The sequence below is a fragment of the Mchenga conophoros genome, linkage group LG14 (assembly GCF_057382185.1).
Source record: "Mchenga conophoros isolate Kocher_MC1m ecotype Shallow Benthic linkage group LG14, M_conophoros_male_GT1.1, whole genome shotgun sequence".
NCBI lineage: Eukaryota > Metazoa > Chordata > Actinopteri > Cichliformes > Cichlidae > Mchenga > Mchenga conophoros.
The window spans coordinates 39,124,591-39,151,735 of record NC_140539.1 but is presented as its reverse complement, the minus strand read 5'-3'; the positions used below and the strand labels follow the sequence as shown (position 1 = coordinate 39,151,735).

Sequence of the window (27,145 nt, the reverse complement as noted above, 5' to 3'; positions counted from 1 at the left end):
GAAGACATCAAATAAAAAACACTGACATGAATAATGATGGTGAAAGGAAAAGACTTTTATACCAAAAAACAGAAATAAAATAACCACAGTTCACAGCGTGACAAAGTGCAGGATGCATTCTCTCATTACAATACTGATTGTTCAGGTTAGAGATAAATAGCGTAGCATATTTTAGTAAGAAAAATATACAATGAGAGCTGATTTTTTGTTGAAATATCAAATATAAAGTGGAAAATAAAGAAAGTGCACAGTAATTAACAAACAAATAACAGGTTACTCAATGCTGATATCTAAAACCTGCAGTGCATGAAGCATGAATCCATACTTGGTTTTTCTTGTGTTGTTTAGCAGGTACGATAACTCCTCTATGCAGATGACACCCAGCTTTACCTCTCTGCTGGCGTCTGTGCAAAAACTCCTCAACGTCACAACTATCCAAGCGATGTCACATGTGTGCACGCACAAATCACACAGGTAACCGTACCCACCAGTCTTTAAGAAAATGTGGGTGTTCCCTGACTGGTTCCTGGAGGTTGCTGTTACTGGGTGAAACTGGTTGTACCAAAGACCTTGGATGCTAACAGATTGCTGTAGCTGCACCTACGTTGGATGAAAGTGTCCGATTTGTCTGAAAACACTGTCAACTACTGAGCGGTAATGAAATCACTTGTTGCCATGTTTGCCTTCAAAGTAAAAGTTGTACTTTTTGAGTGGATTTCAGTTCTAAGGCAGAACTTTGTCTTTGAAGGCAAACTATTCATTTCCGGTTTGTGTCGCACTTTAAGTTTTACGACTGTCTGGTGGTTATTTAGTGGGTATTTTCAGATAAGTCAGTATCTTTCATACACACTACAGGTGATTGTGTAGTGACCTGCTCATTAGGCAGGTGTTGTGCTCTTTGTAACCAATTAAAATGACGACTACATTCAGCTACAGAGGACATACAGATATATAAATGGAAATGCTCCCCGTCTGTGGCACATGTGATGTGTTAGCATCCATTGTATGGATTTGAATAAATTTTGTATAGATGGTCATGGCCCCCCCCCCTCCCCGAGGATGACTCTTACCCACTTTGTTATCCTGACACCTCTCCACGAGTCCCACCAACAGGTGACCTTTGGTTTTTAACAGATATGTAGAAAAAAACGATAGAACCCATATGAACCTAACACTGAATGCTAACATGATACAGATATAGGACTTGATTTTAATCCACCTCTATAGTCTATTAGTGTGTTAACTGTGTGTTACGATTTGATTAACATGTGTTTAAGGCTATTTTGTGCATGTTTGCACAAAACACTGTAAAGTAAAACCAGACCTCTTTTATAAAGCACCAGTTTAGAAAACACAAAAGTTTTTAACTCTGGACAAACAAAAAAAATGAAATACATAAATGTGATAATGACACATGTGATAATGAGTGGATACTGTAGATGATGAAATGGCAGCTAATATCAAAGTTAAAATAAAATGAGTGAAATTGAAAACCTGTAAAACAAACACTTCTATCGAAGCATCTGCATCGTCCTCCTCCCGCTCTTGAGGGCGACCAGCTTTAACGGCATCGTGACTTCAGCTCCAGGACTGACAACACAGACTTCCTGTTGTAATGAACACTGCAGCCTCTAGGGGCGCTTTCAGCATTTTAACTAACGAACTAACCCTTTAAAAATGTTAGTCTGAAGCTCGTTTTTAGCCATGCTAGCAGCTTTGCAGTAAGGACGGTAACATCCACGCTTGAACGTTGATGTTCAATGAACCACTTCAAACAATCACGGTTTCCACAAAGATGAACTCCTTTCCCCAAAGCACGATTAATTGGTCCTTCGAGAGCCGGAGCCCTGGAGTCGACATTCACCGAGGGGAGAAGAGACACGCTGAAAGACTGACGTCAGTCAGGAAGTTCCTGTAGTAAAGTCCCGAGATGCTAAGCAACGCCAAGTAAGTTGGAGAGTGACTCTATAATCGCAACTGGGTTTGTCTCCCGAAGCTGGGTTTGTGTCCCGCAACTGGGTTTGTGTCCCGAGAAATCGCCCTGGGTTTGTGTCCCGAGTGTCCCTTCATTGGGTTTTGTCGCGCGACTGGGTTAGGGTCCCGAAAGATTGGGTCGGTGTCCCGAGTGTAACGGTGAGAGTTCGAAGTAGGCCTAATTTGTGTTGTTGTTGTTGTCATATGCGTTTGTGTGAATGCTGCGGAGCAGGTGTGGTCTGTGACACGGTTGTTGTTGTTATCATAGGTTCCTGAGCAAGTAAGACTGCATCACAGGGAGACAACGCATTCATGCAAGAATTCACTCCCAGCAGCGCGAGATATTCATATTCTAATACAAAACTGTGATTTTGAGGGTAAATTGGTTGCTGTAAAATGTTTAGATTCAAGTCTTAGAAATTTTCAGAAAAAAAAAACCCGCCTTGAAGAGTGTGTGGAGAAGGCCAGCCCACATCAGCAGCAGTTAAGATATGCTCTGGTGAATGGCTTTCCCCCACCCCTTGCTGACACAAAATGCTTAGATTATTCTTTGGCTTGCCCTGATCAACAACAGCCTGTGCTCCAGACCTTAGATTTAATTGAGGTGGATAGTTGTTAAAAGTAATCTGCATTAAGCTTGTGGTTGCTCAAATTCAGTACAATGACATATGAGATGAAGTAAAATAGGTAAATATTTAAACTAATGATGTGCATAGAGGCACTTGACCTGTGTGAAAGACTGTCGTCTTATTATGAGCCATTGTTGAGATGTAGAGCACACCTGTGAAAACAACTAATATGCTGAACCCTGTATGAAACATCTAAAAGTACATGATGGAGAAGCTGAATTGAATATGAAAGTGCACGTCTTTGCCACTGTGGGGCAAAGCACGCAACCACTGTGTGAGGTTGCGTTGTGGTCTCTTCTGAGCTGATGAGCAAGCTACACATTATCAGATCGAGAGCTGGCTGAGAACTCATCAAAGAGAGGGAAACAGAACTATGATAACTGTGATAACTGGAGTGTGCAGCGTTTCTGTGAGTTCAGCTTCTTCTTTCAGATGTGCAGCAGTTTTTCTGCATCTTGACTCATGTGTGTAGAGCGTTCATAGCATCAGCATCATGATTCTATGAAAAGCACATGAACCAGAAGCTATGGTGGTGATGACAGCAGTTTCCTATGAACATCACCTAATGCTGTGCCACTGCACTGTGCATATGATGACACTCTGAAGACTGCTGGGATCATAACAGCAGTAAGATAACTGGACCCAGCACCCTTTCCACAGAGGGGTTTTTCTGCAGAGCGTGGACAGTGGAGGAGTCATAAGTACCCCCCTCGCAGGACGAAGGCCTGAAGTGAGGTGATGGGGGTTGGTAGAGGCCATAAAACTAGAGTGCTGAAGAGGTCTGCAGCTTTCATGATAGCTGAGACCCATGTTGACAAACAACAAAACCAACTGGTATGTTTGAATGCTTATTCTACTCTGGTCCTATGGACAGTGATGGAAACAACTGGAAGAGACATTCATGACGCCCTGCAGAACTCAAACCACTCTGCATAGATGATGGGTGATCACAGCAAAGCTGGGATGTTTTTGAAAATGTTACTTTCTTATTTTAACTATTAAATTAACAATTCATTTGTTTGCTCGTAGGATGCAGTTTGCCATTGGATGAGATCAATGAGGAATGGGATAACTGCTAATACATTTGTCAAACTGTGTACGGTTACAGTAATTTAGGGTGATTGACATATGCTGTGTATAAAAATGTTTGCACTGAAACTGTCAAACATGAGGTGATCATAACTTTTCTAGCATAAAGGTCAAAAAGGGGGGAATGTTAGGTTTTGTATTGTTGATTGTCATTTATGCTTAGAAATATCTACTTATATATGCTTAGAGTTTTATAATTAGTTGTAGATTGGTAGAGGTTTGAGCCTTAATAGTCTGCAAACTTTGTGTGCACACCTACATCCTGGGAGCATGGGAGAGGTCGTACCTTGTCTTATTGTTTCATGGTAGGATAAACGTGGCTGTATCTGTTTTAGGCTAAGTGCCTTTTGTTTAGATGAACTGCTGGACTTCCAGACCAGCAGGTTTAGGGAAGTTATTTATGGGGTCACACTCTGACCACACACACACACACACACACACACACACACACACACACACACACACACACACACACACACACACACACACACACACACACACACACACGGTACTCTTTGTTTGTATGTAGACGTCATATGTTAATGAACCTATGCATATTCATGTTACCTCAATAAAAGAGCAGTGTTACGGGGGAGCGGACGAGAGCAACTGGGGTCAAGCGAAGGAACGGCGTTTGTCCGGTTCTCTCCCGTGCACGAGAAACATGAAGAACTTTGTCTACTTCGTGTCTTGCTTGCTGTGTAATTATATTGTCTTCAACGTTCCAGCGAATAGGTTCAAGCTACAAACCTGTCAGGGAGATTTACATTTTCCTTTTTAAATATCTGCACAGCTGTTAGATGATTAGTGTGAAATATGGCTCGCACATACATGGACGTCTGTCCTCTGAGCTGCACGTGCTGGGCTCGACCTGCACCGACGGTGTCGAGCAGCCAATCCTCTGTTCTCAGCTAGATGTAAGAAGTTATTCCGTTTTTTTCTACCTTACGTTTTTGTAAAATTCATAGTTCATTCCAACCGTATTTTTTAACCGTTTTTAAATTACTTGAACTATTTTGTTCCATTTGGGAGGTTTTGGTTATTGTGCAGCCTGTTGGTCAATGATTATATAGTTCATAGAAATAAACTTGACTACTGTACTCACATGGTGTTCTATGTCAACCACAGTCAAGAGTAAACTGTTATATTTAAGCACCAAGAGCTACGCAGCTATGTTTAGGCATAAAGAACTTGGTCGGCTTCAGCAAATATTGTGGTTTTGGGTTAAAAATGCGACGGCCACATTTAAAACTGAAACTTTGTCCAAAACAAGTCACACTATGACATCGCGTGTCGTTGCTCAGAGGCCAAAGGAAACCGTGCGGGTATCTGTAAGTGGTTTTGGCCAAACATCACCTGAAGAGGAAACAAGGTGGAGCACAGTCTCATTAACCCAGGACGCTGAAACGTGCCATTTGTTCATAATGCGACACTGATAAAAACATTAGCTTGTTGATGGGAAATGTTTTCTGGTGTAAATACTGACAGAGCTGCTAGCATGGCTGTGGACTTTTTCATATCCTTAAAGGGAAAATGAAACTTTGTTCCATAAAATGAATAAATCTGAGTCAGTCCTGGTCAAAAGCATGACTCTCATTCAGAGAAACCACGAGCCTTCCCCAGGCTGAGCTCCATCAGCTGTAACTGTTCTCAGAGAGCTGCTGCTACGCTGCAGAATTCAGGACTTTCTGCGGGTCTTTGACGGTGTTGCTGATCAGCCCCGTTTGGGAGTTTGTACTGTTCTGACTGTGAAGCCTCATCAGCGCCACCTCCTTACTGCTCTCTTCTTCGTCCTCCCCTCGGCTGCTAACCCTCCTCACGGGCAACTCCACCCTCAGCCTCTTCCAGAAGCGTGACGACAGCTCTCTGGACTTGTCCCCCTGCCATCGGACCAGCGCCAGAGCCACCCGGGCCCGCCTCAGCTCCCTGACCCAGCCCTTCCTCCGGACCGGCTTGTACTGGACCAGGATCACCCGCAGGTGCCCAGCTAGCGCCATAGTGTCAATGCCGGCCTTAAGCTCCAGCAGAGCCTGGGAGCCCTGCGAGGCGTAGCCGGGACTGACGACCACCAGGAGGCGCCTGCTGCGAGCCACGAAACTCAGAGTCTCATCTGTGATGGCTGCAGGGAGAGAGGGATAATGAAGGATGGACGGATGAAAGGATGGATGGATGACGTGTGTTTTGGTTCACCTGTTCAGTGTGTGTGTGTGGTGTGTGTGACAGCACACGTGAGTACTCACTCCCGCCTGGCAGGCTGTCTCGGTCGAAGATGCACACCGAGTACCCGAGCTCGTTCTCCAGGACTCTGCGCAGCGTCAACAGAACAAACTGCTCCTCCTCACTGTTCCTCGCATACGAAATGTACACGTCGAACTCCTTATCATCTGAACACACGCACACGCACACACACACACACACACACACACTCCATTACAGAGGGGAAACTTCTGAGCTTCAGTCGTCAGGAAGTCAGGACGTAAATGTCACCCACACATGTCGAGTCAGCGAGATAAAAGTGAGTGGAAACTGATCTGATAAAGCGCCTCCTCCTCCTCCTTCTTCTTCTTCATTCTCTACAAAACTAAACTGAACAGTCTCACTCAAGGTTTTGGACTTTTCAAATATGCTGCATGTTTCAGTGAATCGCTGCTCTCCACGTCTGTTCCCATTTTTCCACATGACATGAAAACGTCCCTGCACACACTGCTCAGACGTCCTGTGTGACATTTCTGGTATGCACAAGTTTCATTTGCAGATAAGATACAATCTTTTTCTACCACGACATGTGAAAACTGTCAAATTTTGCCTCCGATCGAGATAAAGCGAGGGGATTTTTCTGTGAGAAGCTGACCGAGTGTCCTCGAACGCAAACATGTAGCTCTGGAGTGATTTTAGGGTCACAAACGTTCTCCTTTAATAAACTAAATGCTGCAAGCGCAGCCAGGCAGCGCGACTCGTAGAGGAGAAATTTAGTGTCAGGGCATAAAAAGTGAAGTGACACTGCAGATATTTCAGTTACCTGGCCAAAAACAAGGCTGTAGCTTTATTACCTCGTGTTTTACACCCCGAATATGCAGAATCATAATCGCACAAAAAGGCGATAAAAACGGTGCGTCTGAGGGTTTATCTGACTGCGGGTCATAAAGGGAACGGGCGAGCAGGTGGAGGGAGCTGGGGGCGGGGTCTCACCTGTGTGCCGCTCGTCTGTGCCAAACCAGGAGCGATAGAGCAGCAGCAGCTCCAGCCAGAAGACGTGATAAACCACGAAGAGGATCAGCATGAGGAGCAGAGTGACGCCGAGGCCGCAGCCCAGCTCCACGGTGGGCAGCGACACTGCAACACAAACACACCTGAGGCCTCAGTGACGGCTAAGCCACGCCCCCACGGACAGAAAACAACACAGGGCAGGGGGTCTTCATCATTTCATTGTAACAAACCTGTAAGAAATGGAACGACATCTGTGCTTTTGATGCTTTCTATCTAACGCTGCTCGAGCTCAAGAGCGCCCCCTGTGGGAGTCCACAGTGGGAGTTCTACATTACGCTGGACGTTATCTATGGTTTTGTCATCGACACCTTGGTCTACTAAAGATGTCACAGGTGTTGGGTGGGGATCACCCAGGACCATAATTCCCAAATCGAACTTCCTGTTTGTTCCCTGAGACCTGAAGCTCATCTGGAAAGTGTTTACTGAGCTTGAGTTTCAGATGCATGACGAGCCTTTAATGTGAAACATCCACACGGCGTGAGCAGCGCTTCCTCACCTTCCTCCTCCAGCTGAGCTCTGCGGGTATCGAAGCCTCGCTCGTTCTTCACGGAGCAGTAAAACTCTCGCTTCAGGTCTTTGGACTGGAAGTCCTGGATCACGAGGATGTTCTCGATAGTCAGGTCCCTGAAGTGGTCTCTCACCACCCTCAAAGCACAAAAAGAAGTGACATTTCAAAATAAAAGCACGCTTTCTGCAGGAATTTACTCTCCGCTGCTTTCGTCTGATAGTTCGAGTTGTTTTAAATATGCTGTGCTGCTGATGTCTCGCAGCCTAGTATATATATCAATAAAGTAGTGTTTCAAGTTTGTTACATTTAAACAGCTCCTTTCACATTATAAGCACTGAGGCTACAGACACACTTTACACATTTTATCTTGTTTTTGTAAAACACTCTTTGAGTTGAACTTTAATTCACTATTTTGAGCTTTTTACTGAAAGGTTTGGAGTTAATTCCAACGGTGCAAAAATAGGAGACGCTGATGAAAGTGAAGGAGGCGTCATTTAAAATGAAAAACCCAAATAAAAGCAAAAACCTTAGCAGTGGTCAGCGCTCTTATCATCAAGTTTATTTGAAGATGTGACTTTATAACAAGCGCCCGTGCAGAGCGGCCGCTGGCGCACGCGCTCTGTTCGCACCTGTTAATTTGTGTGAATCGATCAGGAAGTTTGTCCAGCGTCTTCCCATCAACTGTCCACCAGATCTCCCGCCACGGTTTGTCCAGGACGAACGGAAGCTGACCTCTGCACACCAGACGCACCTCGGTGCCTGAAGAGACAGAAGGATATTCATTTCAGTGCAGGATGAAGGTAAAGTGTTTCCTGCTGCAGGCGTGGATGTTCACGTTAAACAGTTCACTCCACTCGTGGATCTGCATGATGCCATAGAGTGGGAATATCCTAATGTGGTCGTTTTGAACTGCGACTCGCGCAAAGCTGCACGTGGAGCTGGAAATGAGCGGCACACGTCCAACTTGGTGACGGACATGACTCAAAGTGATTTTAGTGTATTCTCTGGATTCATTTCTGTTGAATATTTGCGGTTCATTAAACGATCCGTGCAGAACACATGTTCCCGAGCGTGTTTTTATATCTCGATGTTTCTTTGCTGCACAGCTTCATAAATGCAGTAATTCGGTCTAATTAACGACCCGTTCAAACTTTTTGGAGTCGCAGTGTTTGCAGCTTTGGAAAACGCAGCTGCAGTTTCATGACTTTATTTTCCTTTCACAGACAATGACGCTGATATTGAAGTCTTAAACTGCTGCTGATGACGGCGCTGCGGCAGTCGTTTCCTTCAGACATTTATCAGCCTGCTGGCTGCAGTCCTGCTCGCCTCCATCGGCACCGACTCACACTGTGTGTGCATGTCGCGTGCGTTGATGAGCGTGTGCACGCCGTTAGCAGCTCGTTCTGTTTTATGAGACGTTCTCCCGCAGCTTCCACTAATTCTGAGCGGACGATTAACTTTGTGAATGTCGAGTCTCAGAGAGCCAGTTTGAAAGAAGCTGCTGGCAGACGAAGTGCCGCCCGTCACGTCCTCAGAGTCCAGCTGCAGGTGGAAGAACTTCCTCCACAGAGCCACACGACTCTTCCATCAACTGCTGATGTTGTCCATGCACATCTGGACAAATCAGCCTGGTTAGATTCACCCCTGTCCCCGTCCTCTGTGTTAATGAGAGACGTGGCGTCTGTGCAGACCTTTGTGTTCATCAGTGTGAGCAGGACTGAAGGCTGCTGTAGATCAACCTCATTACACTCAAAATGTTCTTAATGGGTTCAAAGATATCTGTGCAGCACGTTTTATTCAAGCAGGGTTTATGTTCCTGCTGTGAAGAAGTCACAGGACAGCCAATCACATCAAGTTATTTATTTAACATGTGAGCTCTGTTGGTTTTGGTTTTTCTGTTCTTTCAATTTTTTATTCGTCTGCACGTTTTCCATTTTGACCAATCGTTTCTGATCAATAACAAATTAACACTATCGCTCCGTCAACAGCGACCTCCGGCTGTCATCTGCACCGATCAATGCGTCTGCTGCCTCGCATACAAACAGGGTCTCCACAATACACGACTGCAGCAGCTCAGGGTGAACGACGACACAAAGAAAACCCTTAAAAACTTGATTTTTCCTTCCGGTCCTCATCATGACACATTCCAGCCAACAGACATTTTCTCTCGTTCAGGGTCTGCCCCGGGGTCTCCTCCACACTGTTCCCAAAGGAACGGGCACTCCAGCCTGTTCCTGATGGGAACCTGGTCTCAGACTGAGAGGTGCTGAAGCTGGAGGTCATCGCTCCGCAGAGCCAGAAAGACCATGAGGCCACTGAACCCACAGCCCACCAGGACTCTGAATTAGTGCCAGCAATATGAACCAAACAATGGGCCCCAAGGTAAAGCCCAAGGCACGTTTGACCGGCATCTCCAAGTCACGGCAGGGACGGTCAAATGCTCATGAAGTTTATGCAAATCTTTAAATCTACACATAGGAGCGTTTAGCACGTCCTCGAGGCCTCTGAGCTGTAAAGCTGCAGTACAAACAGGAGAAACGTGCAAAGACAAAGATGACTGAACAGCGCTCGGGGGGTTTGTTCACGTACCTGTTTTGACTGTGAAAATCTGGTCATGTGTGGGGTTCATGATGCTGGGCTCTTTGGGCAGCGAGAGGGGCACTGAGAGTAAATGAGAGCACCGGTTACCTGCACAGTTACTGCCTGTAATCTCTGTATGCGAGTTACCAGAAACGGTGTCTCACAGATGGCCGTGACGTTGATGCTCCTGGTGAAGTTGAGTGTTTGGTTCCTCCTCTGGTACTGGACTCTGCAGTAATATAAACCCTGATAGTGTTCCATCATGAGGTGAACCTGCAGACTGTTTCCTTTCTGCTCCCTGTCGCTGTCCCAGAACGGATACCAGTCGCACACCTGAGAACGGCGAGATTCACACACTTTAGTTTCATCCAGCCCATCCAGACCCGATCTGCAGACGATATCCTGCAGCTCCGCTCGGCTTTACAGCGTGTTTCAGTTCAGCTGTTTGCTTTACTGACTCGTTGACAGAAGGATTAATGAACAGAGCTGCCACGTTTAAGAGAGGAAAAGCACGAATACCACACTGAACATATTCTGTTAATTGAAAGAAGAAGTAAAACTGTTATTGCAGAAACACAGGCATCCCATCGTACGAGGAAAAGAAAAAAAGATTAATCAGCTATAACGGTGCTGATACGTCTGTGGTTTACTCAGTCATTAGTATCACAAGGTGTATAACGAAACCAGGGAGACTTCTTTACAAAACACATTCATTTCTAGTTAAACATAAAGTACTTCATTGAAGGGATTCCATAAGGCTCAATATTGGTCCCACTGCTATTTTCAAAATATGGAAAATGACTTTATACAAAGTTAGTTGAATTCTAATAAATATGTTTCTATGTCATTAATATGTCATCATTTCACCTCTGCCCCTGAAACAGTGCCTTGATTTTCTTTAAAATAATATATAATAAGTGAAGAAATGTTCTATCGTAGAAAAACATCAACATCAGTCAGAGTAACTAAAGAAAGGTAAAGATAATGTACAGCCATTAGAAAAGTTGCTGACTGGAAATAAAACAGAGCAGCCCAGTAACCATGATTCAAGAGAGCGCCAACATACAGCGACCAGAACAAACCAATAAATCCGTTACACTGAAGGCTGATTGGAGATGAACTCAAACGACAGATCGTGTCAGAAGGTGGACGTCGTCCAGCTGCGGCGACTTCGCTTGGTTAAGTCGCTACTCGCAGAACAGACATCGATATGTTTGGTATTTGATTCAGTTTTGAGTTTGTGTTGGGGCCCAATGTTGTGTTCAAAACAATAAAAATGTTTTTATTTGCAGAAACATTAAAGATATACTCGATTACTTTTGATCTACTGACATTTAAGAAAATGTCAATTCAATAAAGAACCGAGTGTCTAAAAGGATTTTAATTTGGTGTCATACAGAGAAAGCACTCAGAGGCTGAAGGACCAGGCTTTATGTCAGAGACCAGCATGATTTTAATGTGATTCTGAGTATCTGAATGCAACAGAATCAAAGACTGCAGATAAAACAGGACAGAGGTTAACAGCAGTGCTGAAAACTTACCGGGTGCGCCACAAAGTACCATTGGACCTTTGGTGCGCTCTCTGACATCTTGGTGGCGTCCTGCAGGTCTGGACAGTCTAACGTCTTCCCCTCCTGTAAAGGGATCAAGTCCTCAATCGGTGCCACGGCAACCGGAAGCGCACACTTAACAACGTCGTCCGGCCGCAACACTTTGAGGCGGATGGCGATCTTACTGCAGGAGGACTTGTTACTGCAAGTCAGAGACGGGAGATGTCAGCAAGCAGGAACCCATCCAGAGCATCTGCACATTTCAGCTCCGGCCAAACATTCAGATTTTTATTTGGGGGGGGGGCAGTATGGAGATTATGTAGGGAAGTGAGGAGAGTGAATGACACACAGGAAACAGTCTGGGGTGGACTCCAACCCAGGCGCCAGCTCAGGAAGGCGCACGATGCTCACGCCTTTCCCACGATGCTGCATCAGCTCTTCTAAAAGTTTCGGGGAACTGACGGCATTCAGAAGCGGCGTTCAGCCGAAACATGACAAAGTGGAGCAGAGCAAACCACAAACCCACAGGACGCGAACACAGGCTGTGATTTTGGGTCATCGCTGGTCTCGGCATCATCAGCACAACAGAAAGAAGCTGGTTGACTCTCTGCTTCATCTCTAAAACTATTGAGCCTCTTATGTTATCACAGGGTTGTGATTCAGATCAAAGATTCTAAACATCACCAACAAACTGATTATTATCTTATCATATGAACAGTCGTGCGCACGCTAGCCCAGCTGTGCTGTTTTACTCTCGAAACCAAACGTCAGGAACTTACAGGCTACAAATACGTGAACTCAGAGGCTCGTGAGAACTTGAGTTTTGACCTCTGAAACATGTGGATGCTATTCCTGCATCTGTGTCTGCACGGCTTTGTGCATGTGCCAAATAATTCTCTGAAGCCGGTAAGACAGAGGAAACAGGAAGTGACCTGACCACACAGGAACGCAGAACTAGATCACCTTGTTCTTTGAGGTCTGCTGCAGTATTGGTACTGAAAGCAGCTCTGGCAGCACTCGTACCACAGACGGCAGCAGCCTCATGACGGACGGACCGGCAGTGAAGTAAACGACGACATCAGAAGAAATACGTTTGTGTTTGTAGCAAATATGAAAATTAAAATACAGACGTCGGTTTTTTGTCTTCATTAGTCACAAAATAACTGATGTGAGCTTAACTGGTTGTGGCTCAGACGACTTACAGGCAGAGCTGTAATGCCTGTCTGGCTGGGCCTGATCTCCATGAAATGTGTGCTGTGCGTATGTGTGTGCATTCATGTCTTTGTGGGGACCAAAAATTGGAAGTTCAGTGTACTTGTGGGGACCAACGTTTGAAGGCATGTCTGAGACTCAAAATGTGGTTTTAGTGTCAGGGTTACAGTCGGGTTATGTCAATTAAAAGTCCCCACAAGATATGAATCCCCGACGTGTGTGTGTGTGTGTGTGTGTGTGTGTGTGTGTGTGTGTGTGTGTGTGTGTGTGTGTGTGTGTGTGTGTGTGTGTGAGAGAGTCTTATTCATGTGCTGAGATAATCTGCCCAGTTCAGATTTATTACGGCCGACTCCTCCAAGTCCCCAAAAACGTTCAGATGGAGCTGAAGGAAACCCCGCCCGTCCTCAGTGACTCGTTGCTAACACGGCGAGCAAACAGCTCGCCGTGTTAGCAACGAGTGTACGCCGTGTGCAGAGTGCAGCGGGTTCGAGCCCTCCTCTCTCTCTCCTGTCTGTCTAATAAAAATTCCACGAACAATCATCTTTAAAAACAAAGCGTGACTGTTGTGCACGGCCGTCTAAGTTTTCATGTTTTTTTCAGTATCATTAGAAATGAATGAATCTTGTTTTGGACGCGCTCATTGGCTTATTATATTTTTATATTATTTTGTTTGTGTTTTCTAATAAATACAAAACACAATAGCGACGCAGAGACCAAACAACCAGAAACACAACAACATTATTATTGAAATAAAAAAAGGAAAAGCTTTATATAAAGGTAGTCAAAGCGTCCTCTGAGCGCCGGCTCATCGTTTAAAACGCTTCTTCATCGGTTTGTGTTTCAAGGTGCTCGATGAGCTCACCATCAGCCTGCTGCTGTTGCTCCATCTGATTAACGTGTGATCTCCACACCGTCCAAATGCTTCACGCTTAAAACTCTAACTCCTATAACTAGTTCACATTCTCATTCTTCTGGATTTCAGAATAAAAGACTTATTTATAAATATGTTCCCGTGCGTTGCATGGTCAGGTGACTCGTGAGGTCGAGTAACGCTGATCTGCTTCCTGTTCCCATCACTCGAAATGAATACGAGGCAAATTCAAACGTGAACACTTTTAGTAAAACGGGGCAGGTGACACTTTACTACATCACGGGATCATCACTTTGGCACAGATTGACCCTCGTAGACCGATCTCGCTCCATCGTCCCGAGGCTTGCCCGGACCCTCCTCATCCCCTCGGGACCTGATCCTGTTTGCTGACTGTTACTTGGAGGTTTGGAGCGAGTCCAGCTGACAGGACTTATCTGTCGAGCTGAGCGGCACATTTAAGATGCTCTCACAGCCACTTTGGAAGATTAAGTGTGGAGCGGCCAAGACGGAGGATCGAAGCTAAGAGACCGGCTTGTTGCATCTGACTGATCTACAGGCTGATGACCGGGCTGGACCGGCCGTGTTGGACCATCAGCCGGCTGGAGTCGCTAAAATCGAGGCCTATCCGCGAGACGAGTCTGAAGACTCTGTCAGAATTTATATTAATTGGAGAACAGAGAGGTCAGCTGCCCGCTCAGAGCTGTGGCTGCAGTGAAATTAAATATAATGTGGTCACTGAATGCTGTTGGAGATGGAGGCCCTCTGTCACCCCTCGCCTTACAGCGGCAGTGGAAGTGGGTGTGGCCAAGGCTGAATTGCTAATCATTTACACCTGAGGATAAAGGTGTGCCGGAGGCTGGCTCGGTGAAGCTGCTTCGTAGCACTTTTAAAGCAGTTTGAAATAAAAACAGCATTTCTGGTCGTAACAGAAGGATTACATACTGGTCGCAGTGTGGCTGGTATTGAACTCAGAGGGGGAAGGACCAGTATAAAACCAGTATTTGTAATAAAACCTCGAGGTTCTGACGCTCTGGGCCGTTGACAGGTGAAAACATTAAACAATAACAGGCTCTGAAGGTTAAAACATCCTGAGGAAACAAATTATGAACAGAAAAGAGGAGGTCGTGTTTAAAGAGGCTCAGTGAGGAACCAGGAATCCTCCACGTCCAGATGAACAGAATCAACCTTTTGGGATTTACTTACCTGGATGATTGAGCGTGCTCAAAGACAAATGTTTGATATATTTGCAACATGCGCTTCGGTTCAGACAAAAACTTTCCCAGCAGCCCCAGCGTCTTACCGCAGCATGCAGATGTACTGGCCGGTGTCGGCGGCGGCGGCCGGCTGCAGAAACAGTCTCTCTCTGTCTTTGCTGAGCCGCGAGCTGCAGAGCAGGATGACATCACCAATGAGTGAACGTAAATCAGACACGACTCAATTAGAACAACATTAGAACAAAGTCGGCGAGGCGGATCGAGCCGCCTCCCAAACACCATACGTCCTCTCTGGAAGGGAAATCGTTACAGCCCACTTCATCATTCAGCTCCTCTCAAAGTGTCTCAATTAGACACAACCCCCCCATCTGCTTTAAACTCAACCAGGCTCATCTGTAATCAATCACAAACACATTGGTTGTTTATTCCCTCTGTTATTCTCCAGACAACATAAAGTTTATATAGAAATAAACCTAAAACCTTGAACTGGAGCAGTGGAAACCTGCAGGGCAGAAAAAGTGAAGCCGGTTTTGGTCCTTTGGCTTCAGCTTCCTTCTAAACTTGGTCGATCGTGGCTCAAGAGTTGGGAGTTCGCCTTGTAATCGGAAGGTTGCCGGTTCGAGCCCTGGCTTGGACAGTCTCGGTCGTTGTGTCCTTGGGCAAGACACTTCACCCGTTGCCTGGTGGCGCCAGTGTCCGGCAGCCTCGCCTCTGTCAGTGTGCCCCAGGGTGGCTGTGGCTACAACGTAGCTGCCATCACCAGTGTGTGAATGTGTGTGTGTGGATGGGTGGATGCTTGTGTATAGTGTAAAGCGCTTTGGGGTCCTTAGGACCAAGTAAAACCAAGTAAAAGCACTATACAAATACAGACCATTTAAACTTCCCCTGAAAATGACGCCGACGCGTTAATGGGGGTTACCTGTACGTGATTGGCTGCTCCAGGTCGTGGCCCTCGGGGAGGCGGTACCAGAAGAGGTTGTGCCCGGCGCTCTGGGTGGAGGTGTAGTTGTAGACGGAGGGATGAGAGAAAAGAGGACAGGAGAGCCAACCGACCTCGCCCTCCACTACAGAGACCGCCCCCTCGCTGGACTCGCCCCAGTCGTAGCACATGGGCTCTGAGAGGAACATTAAAGGAACAGTTCAACCAAAGCAAGTCCTCGGCGTGCAGATCACACCGAGAACGAGCCAAACATTCAACGGATGAACTTTTTTATCAGAAACTGATGAGTGAACAGGAAGAGGAGTTTGTGGGGGTTCTCCCTCTCTGGATCAGGATGCTGGTCTGGCTCTGATTTTTCTGTGCGAATTAAACAGCGCTTAGTGGATGTCATCGTTAACTGGCCTTGTTAAAGGACGCGTCCGCCTCATTAAAGGATTAAAGCGCAGAGGGCAGCTGCTGCACTGCTGAAATTAAACTGCTTGCAGCGGTTATTAAATTTGGTGCAGAAAGCTGCACAGAGCGAAGGACAAAGAGCCGTGCGCGTGAACAGATGGAGGCACAGATTTCTGACCCTGACCTCCAGGCTCAGAATATCCCAGCGTCTAGCTGGGAAACACAGACATCAGCATCTGGCACACAGACAGGCTGTGGACATGCTGCCTCACATGTCCACAGCCAACTGAGACCTTTTTTACTTCTTTAAAGTTAGTGTGGGAACCAGATTATGCAACACAGAAAACATTTGTTGTGGCTTTTTAGCCTCTCGTATGTTTGGAAAGCTGAGGAGAGAGAACAGGGCCAACAGCCTCTGCATCAGCCCCACACGGAGCTCTCTGCAGCACAGAGCGGTGCAACAGTCACGCCTCGTTTCTTTATGTTGGGCAGGAAAATTGGAAATAGGTGCAGCGATTTATTGAAACTTGGAGAAACATACACAGAAATACGGCAAAAATATGTGACTGCCTTTATTTTTCTGCTTGACCTCTGAGCAGCTCTGTCGCCTCTGCACGATGGAAACATGCAACCTAAGCTAAGGCATGCAATAAAAACGGGCTTTATTCATGTCCTTACAAAAATAGACTGACTGTGCTGTGCCTGGATGGTGTGTGTGTGTGTGTGTGTGTGTGTGTGTGTGTGTGTGTGTGTGTCCCCTGTGATGAAATTTTTCCTGCTGCAGAAAGCAGATGTTCTGATAATGCAGATGTTAATAACAGATGTTAATAATATGAATAAAGCCAAACGGGCCTCACTCACAGTTTTACTGGGGCGCGGAAAATAATGTTTATTTTTATTTTTTGTAAATATGAAAACAACTTCATTAATATTTTATTTATATATTATTCTAGTAATCTGGAAAAATAATCTTCCAAAGCGTTTGACTGAATGTGGACACCCCACGCCCCCCTTTAGACTCAGCCCTGCCTGCTGAAGGTGATGAAGGTCTCGGGTTAAGCGAAACATCAAAACCATCTCTTTCTCTTAACCTGAGCTCGGTAACAGCTCCGCCTCTTTGCTCTCTGCCGAGTGTGTGTAGACCAATGGGTGCAGCGTGTTTAACTATGACATCATCATCTTAGTCACAGGCATGCTCTTTGATACGTTTCTACTGCGGGGCTGTTTTCAGGTGCAGATACGGGCGAAACGCTCACTGACGTCGCGAAGCTCAAAGCAAAAAATGAGCATCAGGGATTTTCTGTGATACTCTGTGAACTGGGCACTCCTACAGAAACAGACAGTAAAATATCATCAGCATAGAAATTACACGAACATCTGCTTAAGTTCCAGATTGCCGTCACTGTCTCTGCTTATGAAAATCATACAAAGGTGGAACAGGAAAAAACAGGGTGAATTTTAGCCCAGCACAGACATCCCGCCGTGCTGAATGAGGTGTCAGTAAAGCCATTAGTGCTGTAGTATTTATAGCTGATGTAATTCTCCTGCAGTGAGGATGAAACAGCTCTAACTGATGGCTGTAACTAAAAGAGAAAGTGCAAACCCTCATCCAGGATTTTTATCGTAAGCAGGACTTAAATTACCGATTGATCATCAAAATTAGCGCAGACCAATTTTCCCTCAATTGATTTAATTGAGCAGCGGTCTCAGCGCTGACCCGAGGCCAATCAGTCAGTCAGATTACAAAGCACGCAGCTCGCTCTACAAGCACCTCATCTATAATGACTGAATGACTTAAATGGAGGATAAAGATGATTGCTGTTCAACACAGCATGGGATAATAATAAGGACGACTATCATCCACCACGAGGAGCAGACTCTTGTAGAATGTGCGACCCCTAAACCCACCTAAGCACAGGAAATACCCTTAAAATCACATTTAAGACCCCCCCTCACAGTCTAAACTGAAACACACACTGAAACTGTCTGAAGGTGCAAAACATTATCAGGGATCAGTGGGACCTCTGTAACCATAGAAACCAGGTAACTCATGCATTATGAGACAAATCCAACAACAGAAACTGTTTCGATTTCGTGGCTCGTCCAGCGGCTCGTCTGGGGTCCCGAGCCTCAGTTTGAGAAACTGAAGTGCAGGTGGTTTCAGGATGGTGAACACCGAGCTCTGGATTAATGGAGGCTCTGTGCCCCTCCTGTACGGAGCTGGATCGAGTGTGCGTGTTGGTAATTGACCTGTCAGGTTCTCCCGGCCGGCGTATTAGTCTTTCTATTAAAACCTTCTCCAGCATCCGTCCACCTCTTCCCGTCCTCCTCCCTCGATATCCATCCATCCATCTACACTAACGCCTCCAGCCTGATCCTACCTCTCCACACACACATCACCCATCTGTCCGTAACAAGCTGCAGCGTTTAGCTTCAGTCCCAGCGATCTGTATGAGGATAATAGGACTACAGTGATGGCGTCGCTGTGTTTGTGATGCTTCAATAATCTGGTTGAAACAGTTTAACATTGATCTGCAACTCGTGTCACAATCGAGGTTTGACTTTAGTCCTTTTATTTAATTTTGCCGTTTTCAGACGTCAGAAATAGCTTTTATTAATGAACCAATCAGGGATGTTACACATCAGGTGACATCTACATATATCAGCATCGTCCAGGTGACGTTTATTTCTTCACATCCTGCTGATGGTTTTAGTTACTCTGGAGGTCTTTAAGCTACTATTACACCAAACATCTGAGCTTTTAATCATGGTTATCAGGAGTGCTTGTCAGGCCCTGTTTAGTCTCTATAAACAGATCTGCTGTGTGGGTGTGCAGGTCACCCTCAGCCGTGTGCGTGCGTCTGCAGCGTGAGCGTGGAGGGAAACTCGCGACCTTCAGGGTGAAAATTAAAATCACGTTGTTGTTTTTGAAACGGTTGATTTATGGCACGTTTGAAGAGAGCAGCTTTTCCGCCCGCAGCGTCCCCTCCCCTCCTCCTCACTTTACATCCACCCACCTCCTCTACACTGACCTCCCACTGCCCACCCCTGCCTCCCCGCCACCCTCCGACAGCGTTACAAATGAGGCTCCTCGCTCAGGAACCATCCATTCGCCGTCCCACGGGGCGAGAGCTCCGGCTTTTAATTAACCTCACTTCTGCAGAGTTGCACCGCAGAAACAAGAAAGATTTTCAGTTAAGCAGACCTGAGAGACTCTTAGAGGAAAACACGGCACTCGTTTTTGTCCCTCTCAGTTCCCTTCAGCGTAGAAAGAACTCGTCGGCCTGATGGATCCAAATCCACACTTCATCCTCACTCCTGTGCCTCTACATGAGAATTACCTGAAGCTTTTAAAACCAATGTGCATTCAGATTTTTAGGTTTTCTGCTTCGCTGCTGCCGAAAGACAAAAAATGCCAACAGACTCGAGTCACTGACTCGACCCTCCGAGGAGCTCCGATCTCATCCCGCCTGTCACAGCTGTCACCTACCTGTCGGAGCGCTGGACTGACTGGCAGCAGGGGAAGTCCCGCCCATCACGGCGAGGAGGAAGACGAGGGCGGAGATGAAAGTTGCCCTGCAAAGACAAAGACTGTTAATGTTTATTTTTCAACAACCTTCAAAACAAACACAAACAACATGAAACTGCTTCAAACTTGACAAAGAAAATTTTTTTGAGTCATTCTTGTCATCATTTTTCCATAACTCCATCCATGACTTCAACTTTTTAAGTGAGTGAGAAAACCAAAGAAGGCGTTCACGTATGTGTGGTCTGAATATGTCTGAATGTCTTTATGAAATTATTTATTCCACAAAGACTCTTTTGTTACGTTGGGTTAGTGTAGCATCAGGGTTTAGAATTACAGTCCTCCGCACATACAAGGTCTTCTCTTAATGACCTTGTAGTACCATATCACCCTATTAGAGCACTTGGCTCTCGCTCTGCAGGCCTACTTGTTGTTCCTAGAGTATTTAAAAGTAGAATGGGAGGCAGAGCCTTCAGTTTTCAGGCCCCTCTTCTGTGGAACCAGCTTCCAATTTGGATTCAGGAGACAGACACTATCTCTACTTTCAAGATTAGGCTTCAAACTTTCCTTTTTGCTAAAGCATATAGTTAGGGCTGGACCAGGTGACCCTGAACCCTCCCTTAGTTATGCTGCAATAGACGTAGGCTGCCGGGGATTCCCATGATGCACTGGGTGTTTCTTCCTCACTATGTGTTAACAGACCTCTCTGCACTGAATCATACTTGTTATTAATCTCTGGCTCCAACTCTGTGCTGAAAAGGTCACTGCAGCTGACCTCCCAGCAGTCTACACACCTGTCTGCTGATTAACTTGCACACATGTGTAACTGACAGCTGTATCTGCTCACCTGACCAGCATCCAAAGGTGTGCAGATCGTGGAGGGATATCTGAATGATTCGAGAATGAGTTTGTTTTTTAATTCGCATCCGTTGCCGGGGAAACCTCCGACACACACCGGCTGTTTTACTGGACTACAGCACGAGTCCAGGCCGACCTACCCCACCTCTGTCTGTCTGTGCACGTCCATCTCCATAAATCTGCAGCAGAGTGAGCTGATTAATCCAGTCGTTATCTGAGATGAGATGGATGATGACCTCCACGTCTAAGGAACTGACTTCAAATGAAAACCAACTGGCATGGCAGCGAGAAATGAGAAATTGTATCTATTTTCATTTCATTTTATTGGTTTATTGTGGGAGTGTGTGTTTGCTCTGCAGCAGCGAGTCATGATTAATTTTTATGGATCAATATGTGCCACCTCCTCCTCCTCCTGCGTGCAGCGCGCTTCAGGACAGGAAAGAGGGTTAAAGGTCACATGCCTCCTTACATAGATGATAAATAAAAGCTAAAGATAGATTTGAAAAACGGAAATCAAATAAAAACTAGACTTCTGCCAAACAACAGGATCTGACTGAGTCAAACTCTAAACACAGGAAATGTCTTCAGCTTTAGTTGTTGTTAATCTGCTTAAATCTGCAGCCTCAGCGAGCCATTACTATCAGACAGTACTCACATATATTCCTACTTTAACTATACAGCTGAGAAAGCCATGCTTTATCCTAATAATCTATAAAAAGCAGAGTAAAGATTACCCGGTTACTAACAGATAAAATAAAAAAGGAGGCACGGCTCGCAGGGACAGTAAAACTTGCAGCGCCTGAGATTTCACTCTTAAAGGAAGTCACGGTCCCCTGCCCGCACACCTCCACAGGGAGGCTGATGAATGTCTCTGAAAAACGAAACGACCCGAGCTGCAAGCAGGTAACTGCTCATGTCACGCTGTCTGAATAACAGACTGTCTTCATGGTCGCTTAGTAATCCAAACCCGTCGCACTGACAGGAAGAAGCTTTGCAGCTTGTTTGTCTTTCCTTCGTCCACCTGGAACAATTGGAGGAGACTCGGTCAGCTGATCGCAGGTGAGGCAGGTGAGACGTTAATGCGCTTAAATCTGGAAATCTGAAAAGTCACATGATCAACACGAGACGCTGATCACTGAAAACGGTTTTGGGCTGAAATACAGTTGTTGGCACTGAGCCTTCTCAGTTGCCATGGTAATGCATCATCTCTGAGGAGGATGGGCAGCGCATATTTATCCTGCAGCTACAATCCACTTTGCAACCCACCTGCACCCAAGCTCCTCCCTGTTATGGCATTCCTAACTACATGAGCGTGAAAGCTGCTCTCTCCGAGGAGGTCGGGGTGGTGTGCAGTCCCCCTCCACCAAACTTGACACTTGGCACAGTGCAGTCAGACAAGTACTGTTGTCCTGGCAACTGCCAAACCCAGACTCGCCCATCAGATTGCGAGATGGAGAAGCGTGATTGGTCACTCCAGAGAACGCGTCTCCACTGCTCTAGAGTCCAATGGCGACATGCTTTACATCACTGTATCCGACGCTTTGCATTGAGCTTGATGATACAGCCGGTCGCCATGGAAACCTGCTCCACAAAACTCTCTACGCTCTGTTCTTGAGCTAATCTGAAGGTCACGTGAAGTTTGCAGAAGTTTGCAGACAGTGGGTGACCTCTGTGCACGGCGCACCTCAGCATCCGCTGACCGCGCTCTGATTTTACGTGATCTACCGCTTCATAGTTGTGTTGCTGTCCTTCACCATCGATTCCACTTTGCTATAATCCCACTAACAGCTGACTGTGGAATATTTAGTGGCGAGGAATTTTCACGGCTGGACCTGTTGCACAGGTGTCGTCTTATGGAAGTGACTGGAACACCTGAATTCAGTGAGTTGGTTGGTGAGTGGATACTTTTGGAGATGTAGTGCATCATTCAGGAGACGACTGCAGCGCGTTGGGCGTGAGTAAAATAAATAAGGGGTTGTGTTGACCAGCACATCGGCGATAACCGCCGCCGTAGGTCTCAGACTGAGCCTGTCGAAGGCTGTGACGCAAACAGAATCGTGACTCACGTCTTTATCTGCTTCATGAGTCCAATGTCCAAGGTATGGACATTGAGGCTGTGGACAGCTACAGGTACCTTGGTGTTCATCTGAACAATAGACTGGACTGGACTCATAACTCAGACGCCCTCTACAGGAAAGGGCAGAGCAGGCTGTACCTGCTGCGGAGACTCAGGTCGTTTGGAGTGGAGGGCCCACTCCTGAAGACCTTCTATGACTCTGTTGTGGCTTCTGCTATCTTTTATGGTGTGGTCTGCTGGGGCGGCAGCATCTCTGCTGGGGACAGGAAGAGACTGAACAGGGTGATCCGAAGGGCCAGCTCTGTTCTAGGATGCCCTCTGGACCCAGTGGAGGTGGTGAGTGACAGGAGAACGGCGGCTAAGCTGTCATCCCTGATGGACAACATCTCCCACCCCATGCAGCAGACTGTGACAGCACTGAGCAGCTCCTTCAGTGGGAGACTGCGGCACCCACGGTGTGGCAGGTCTTTCCTCCCCACTGCTGTCAGACTCCACAACAAAGACTTTAACTGATCAAGCACACACATCCACACATATGCAATAATACTAAGTGCAATAATCCTTTCTGTCATCGTTGTATTTTTACTCAGTTGTATATAGCATTCGTATTCTATTATTATCTTATTGTATATTTTTATTCTATTTTATTCTACTGTATATAGTATATTATTTTATTCTATTCTGTACAGTTGTGTACTGTATTTATTCTTATTGTATTCTAATTTTTGCCTCATAACTTTTGCACTGTCCACTTCCTGCTGTGACAATACAAATTTCCCACGTGTGGGACTAATAAAGGTTATCTTATCTTATGCCTCTCATGAACAGAAACCAGCCTCCCAGTATGGAAACCATCACTTTCACTTCAGTTCCCATTAGTCTCATTAGTCGTGTGGTCTGGGAAAACATCCCAAAACTTCCAGTAAGACTTTGTTCTGTTCGACCAACACCTGAAAACCTACAAACGTTCATTCACCTGAGATGTGAGAGGCCACAGCCGAGCCACGGGAAAATGCACCACAGCAGAAAACGAGTAAGAAGGTGAAGAAAGATGGAGAGGCGCTGCAAGAGACAGACGGAGGGACATAAAGAGTCACGGTGGACAATCAGGCAGAACTAGTGGATCCCAGGAGGGACATACAGACCCAGAGCTGCTCACCAATGCCATCCATCACTCACACACACTCTCTCACTCACACACACACACACCTCCTGTGTGTGTTTGCACGAGTGAGCGATACGCTTCATCACAGGTACAGAGATATAACCCCCTCGAGCTTCGCCCCAGAGGATTCTGGGTACTAGATTGCCCATTTTTTAGAGACTGAGTGAGTTAAACAAACACACAAAACAAAACAGCAGCTTCCTCTGAGGAAATCTTCATCACTCCATCTGCACACTTCATTTACAGTTTACTCATCTGCTCGCTTTTATTTCTTTGTTGTTTTTCTTCATTTCTGGGGGGGGGGTGTTACTGCACTGCCTCATCAGTTCAGTGCTTAGATGTGATGATGATGATGATGAAGAGGCATGTGGGCTGCAGTTATGTTTCTGCTGATCACTGCAGACTCTGACCTGACTGACTATAATCGGATTATCGGGACCAGATCGATGGAGACTGTCCTCCAAACGTCAGACTGACATTTATAAAGTGTCCACTTCCAGCTGCCTTCACATCCGGACAGCTGTGAAACGAACTTCATTATTTTAAGAAGCTCTCTGTCCTTCACGTAAAATTCGGCCCTCATAACATATCAGAATTTGAACTTCCACTCACAGCAGCAGGACAAAGCGTAAATGATTTACTGGAGTTGTACATGTTTTTGAGCGCGGGCAGGTCGGGGCAGGGCACGCACGCCGAACCGAAGGACACATAAACATGATATCAGCTGACGCGCGTTTTCTGATAAAGAAAATCGATCCACGCAGGAATTGTGAGATTTTGAGAATGAAACTCGGCATGCAGGCGCACGGACACCAGCAGAGAGACTCTGCGTCCGGACAGCCCGCTGCGGATCACCGGTGTGCGCGGTGGTACTCTCACTGACGGCGGCTCTCCGTCAGTGAGCCCGCAGAACCAACCCGAGCCTGGTAAAGCACAGCGGCGGGGTCCGTAGAGGAAACAGTACATTTAAAACCAGCAGGCGGTCACTTACATTGGCAGCAGGTCCTCCGGGGGTGAGAGGTGTGAGTCCGGTCGGGGCTGTCAGAACAGCTGACAGAACCAGGAGTGTCCGGGTCCAGTGTGAGGCGCCAGAGTCCTGCGGCTCACTCACTCCCTCACCCTCTGGGAGCAGCGGGGCTCTGGTGATTAACGGCCGCGTGTCAGGGCTCGATCTCGGCTGTAAATCTCCCACAGAGGCCCCGGTGCTCCGGGAACTCCTCCAAAGTGACGCTCGGAGCTGCTCCGGGTAATTAAGCAGCCGCGGTTAACATCACGTGCCGACTAATTAAAGGCGCGGGAGGGTAGAGCGAGTCTTCGAACAGCTGTGGACAGATGCTGACAGATGTTAACAGCTGGACTCGGTCCGCACAAACTTTAAAGAGTCTTAAAAGCGCGTAAAAGGCGCAGCTAGCGACGCAGTGTTTACGTGGAGGAAGTAAAAGTTCCGCGGATTCCGGTCCACGCTCCTCCTCCTCTCTCACTCTGTTGCGACATCGATGAGAGTTATTTCCCAATAACACACACACACACACACACACACACACACACACACACACACACACACACACACACACACACACACACACAGAGCTCCGTGAAGGTGCCCCCCCCCCCTCCATTAACAGGTCTCTTGTTTGGTGTTAGGATGGATGATCGTTTCTGAAATAACGGCGCTTTATTCATTTCTATCTGTGATGCTTTTTTGAATTCGCTGCGTTTTTCTATTCATGTTTTTATTTCATTCACATTTTTATCAAGATTTGAAACTAGTAAAATATTTACTAGTTTTATTTAAGGAAATCGTCAGAAACTCCAGCTGGGAACCAACAGCAGTCCTGCTTCAGTCTGAAAATGTAATCTGATTACAATGGTTGGACTAAAAGTTGCAGCCTGGTGTGATGTCGCCCCCTGGTGGTGTCTGTCAGCAGTCTGAGCTTTGCAGGCTCACTGACGTTCAAATGTGGTGAAGTACATTTAAAATAAGAGAAAAATAAAACCTGATCAATCCCAATTTTCTGAATCTTTCACAATAAAAGCCTCTCACCCGTTGACTCGATGACGCCAGAGAAAACGCTACCCAGGTATTTCCCAATAAAATTCCCATGTTTCTTCACGGTAACCAACAGCTGTTTTAATTTTAATGGAGTGAGGATGAAAGATTTGATCTAAACTACTGAAATGTGTAAAACTGGTGGAAATTCAGTGGAAAGCTCTGCAGCCGTACTCTTCCTGAAGGCGTTAAAGGAAATTAAACTCATACAGCCCACCTTTACAGCACTGACATGGAGGACCAGCCAGTTCGTTTTTGGATCAATAAATAATCAATAAAGGTGTGACTGATCAGAGCAGACTAAACCTGAAGTTTCTGATCCAGCTTCACCTTAAAATTCCTCCTACAGCTTCACAGTAAAAGCCTCCTTGTAATTTCACAGTAAAAGCCTATTAAACCCTATACAGCAAGTCACATAGATCAGGGGTCCCCAATCCCAGGCCTCGAGGGCCGGTGTCCTGCAGGCTTTAGATCTCACCCTGGTCAACACACCTGAATCACATGATTAGTTCATCATCAGGCCTCTGGAGAACTTCAGGACATGTTGAGGAGCTAATTTCGCCATTTAATTCAGCTGTGATGGATCAAGGACACATCTAAACCCTGCAGGGACACCGGCCCTCGTGGACTGGGACTGGGGACCCCCGACATAGATGTTTTACATTAAAAGTCTCCAAGCTGCTGCTTCACAATAAAAGCCTCTCATCTGTAGATGAGACAGTAGAGATCCCCAGGCTGCTTCAAAGTAAAACCCCTTTACCTACTTCCCCGCGAAGAACCATCGTGGCTCCACAATAAAAGCCTACCGTTTACAAAGAAAAAAAAACTCACGAAGTTCCTTCAAAGTAAAAGCACTAAAACGGCTTTACAGTAAAAGTCCATCAGTTTAATTTTGAGTTTACCTTTTCAAGTTCACTTGTTAAAATAAAAGCCCTTGCATTAGTTCTCCAACATCTTCAAAGTTAAAGCCCTCCCCATCTTCTTTATAATAAAAGCCCTACAGCTGTTTTACATTAAAATCCAAAAGATTACATTAAAAGCAGGAAGTCACACAAACACTTCACAATTAAAGTCTTGAAACACATTTGAGCAGTAAAAGCCTCCACAGTAAGAATCCTAAGCTTTGCAAGAAAATCACCAAATCGATTACAATAAGTCACAACGATGTTTCAAAGTAAAAGCTTAAAAGTCTATGGTTTGCTTCACAATGAAAGCTTCACACAAAATAAAAGTCTTGAAGCT

General features: G+C 46.1%; 1 protein-coding gene across 1 annotated transcript; it reads right to left on the bottom strand.

Moving 5' to 3' along the window:
• Positions 1-34: 34 nt before the first annotated feature.
• On the bottom strand, positions 35-25,274 carry il1rap (interleukin 1 receptor accessory protein). The gene is made up of 12 exons (XM_085244460.1): positions 24,845-25,274; positions 19,718-19,803; positions 15,814-16,009; positions 14,981-15,064; positions 11,589-11,799; positions 10,212-10,380; positions 10,057-10,128; positions 8,097-8,226; positions 7,456-7,604; positions 6,882-7,025; positions 5,933-6,076; positions 35-5,811 (listed from the first exon to the last, which is right to left on the bottom strand). Coding segments are annotated over exons 1-12 (1,842 nt in total). The 5' UTR covers positions 24,847-25,274; the 3' UTR covers positions 35-5,356.
• Positions 25,275-27,145: the final 1,871 nt, after the last annotated feature.

Excerpts from the sequence above, each read along its gene's own strand:
- il1rap (XM_085244460.1), bottom strand. Across the intron at positions 8,227-10,056 it reads GATTTTCACAGTCAAAACAG|GCACCGAGGTGCGTCTGGTG; the intron begins GTACGTGAACAA and ends CTGTCTCTTCAG. Across the intron at positions 7,605-8,096 it reads CGATTCACACAAATTAACAG|GGTGGTGAGAGACCACTTCA; the intron begins GTGCGAACAGAG and ends TTGTGCTTTGAG.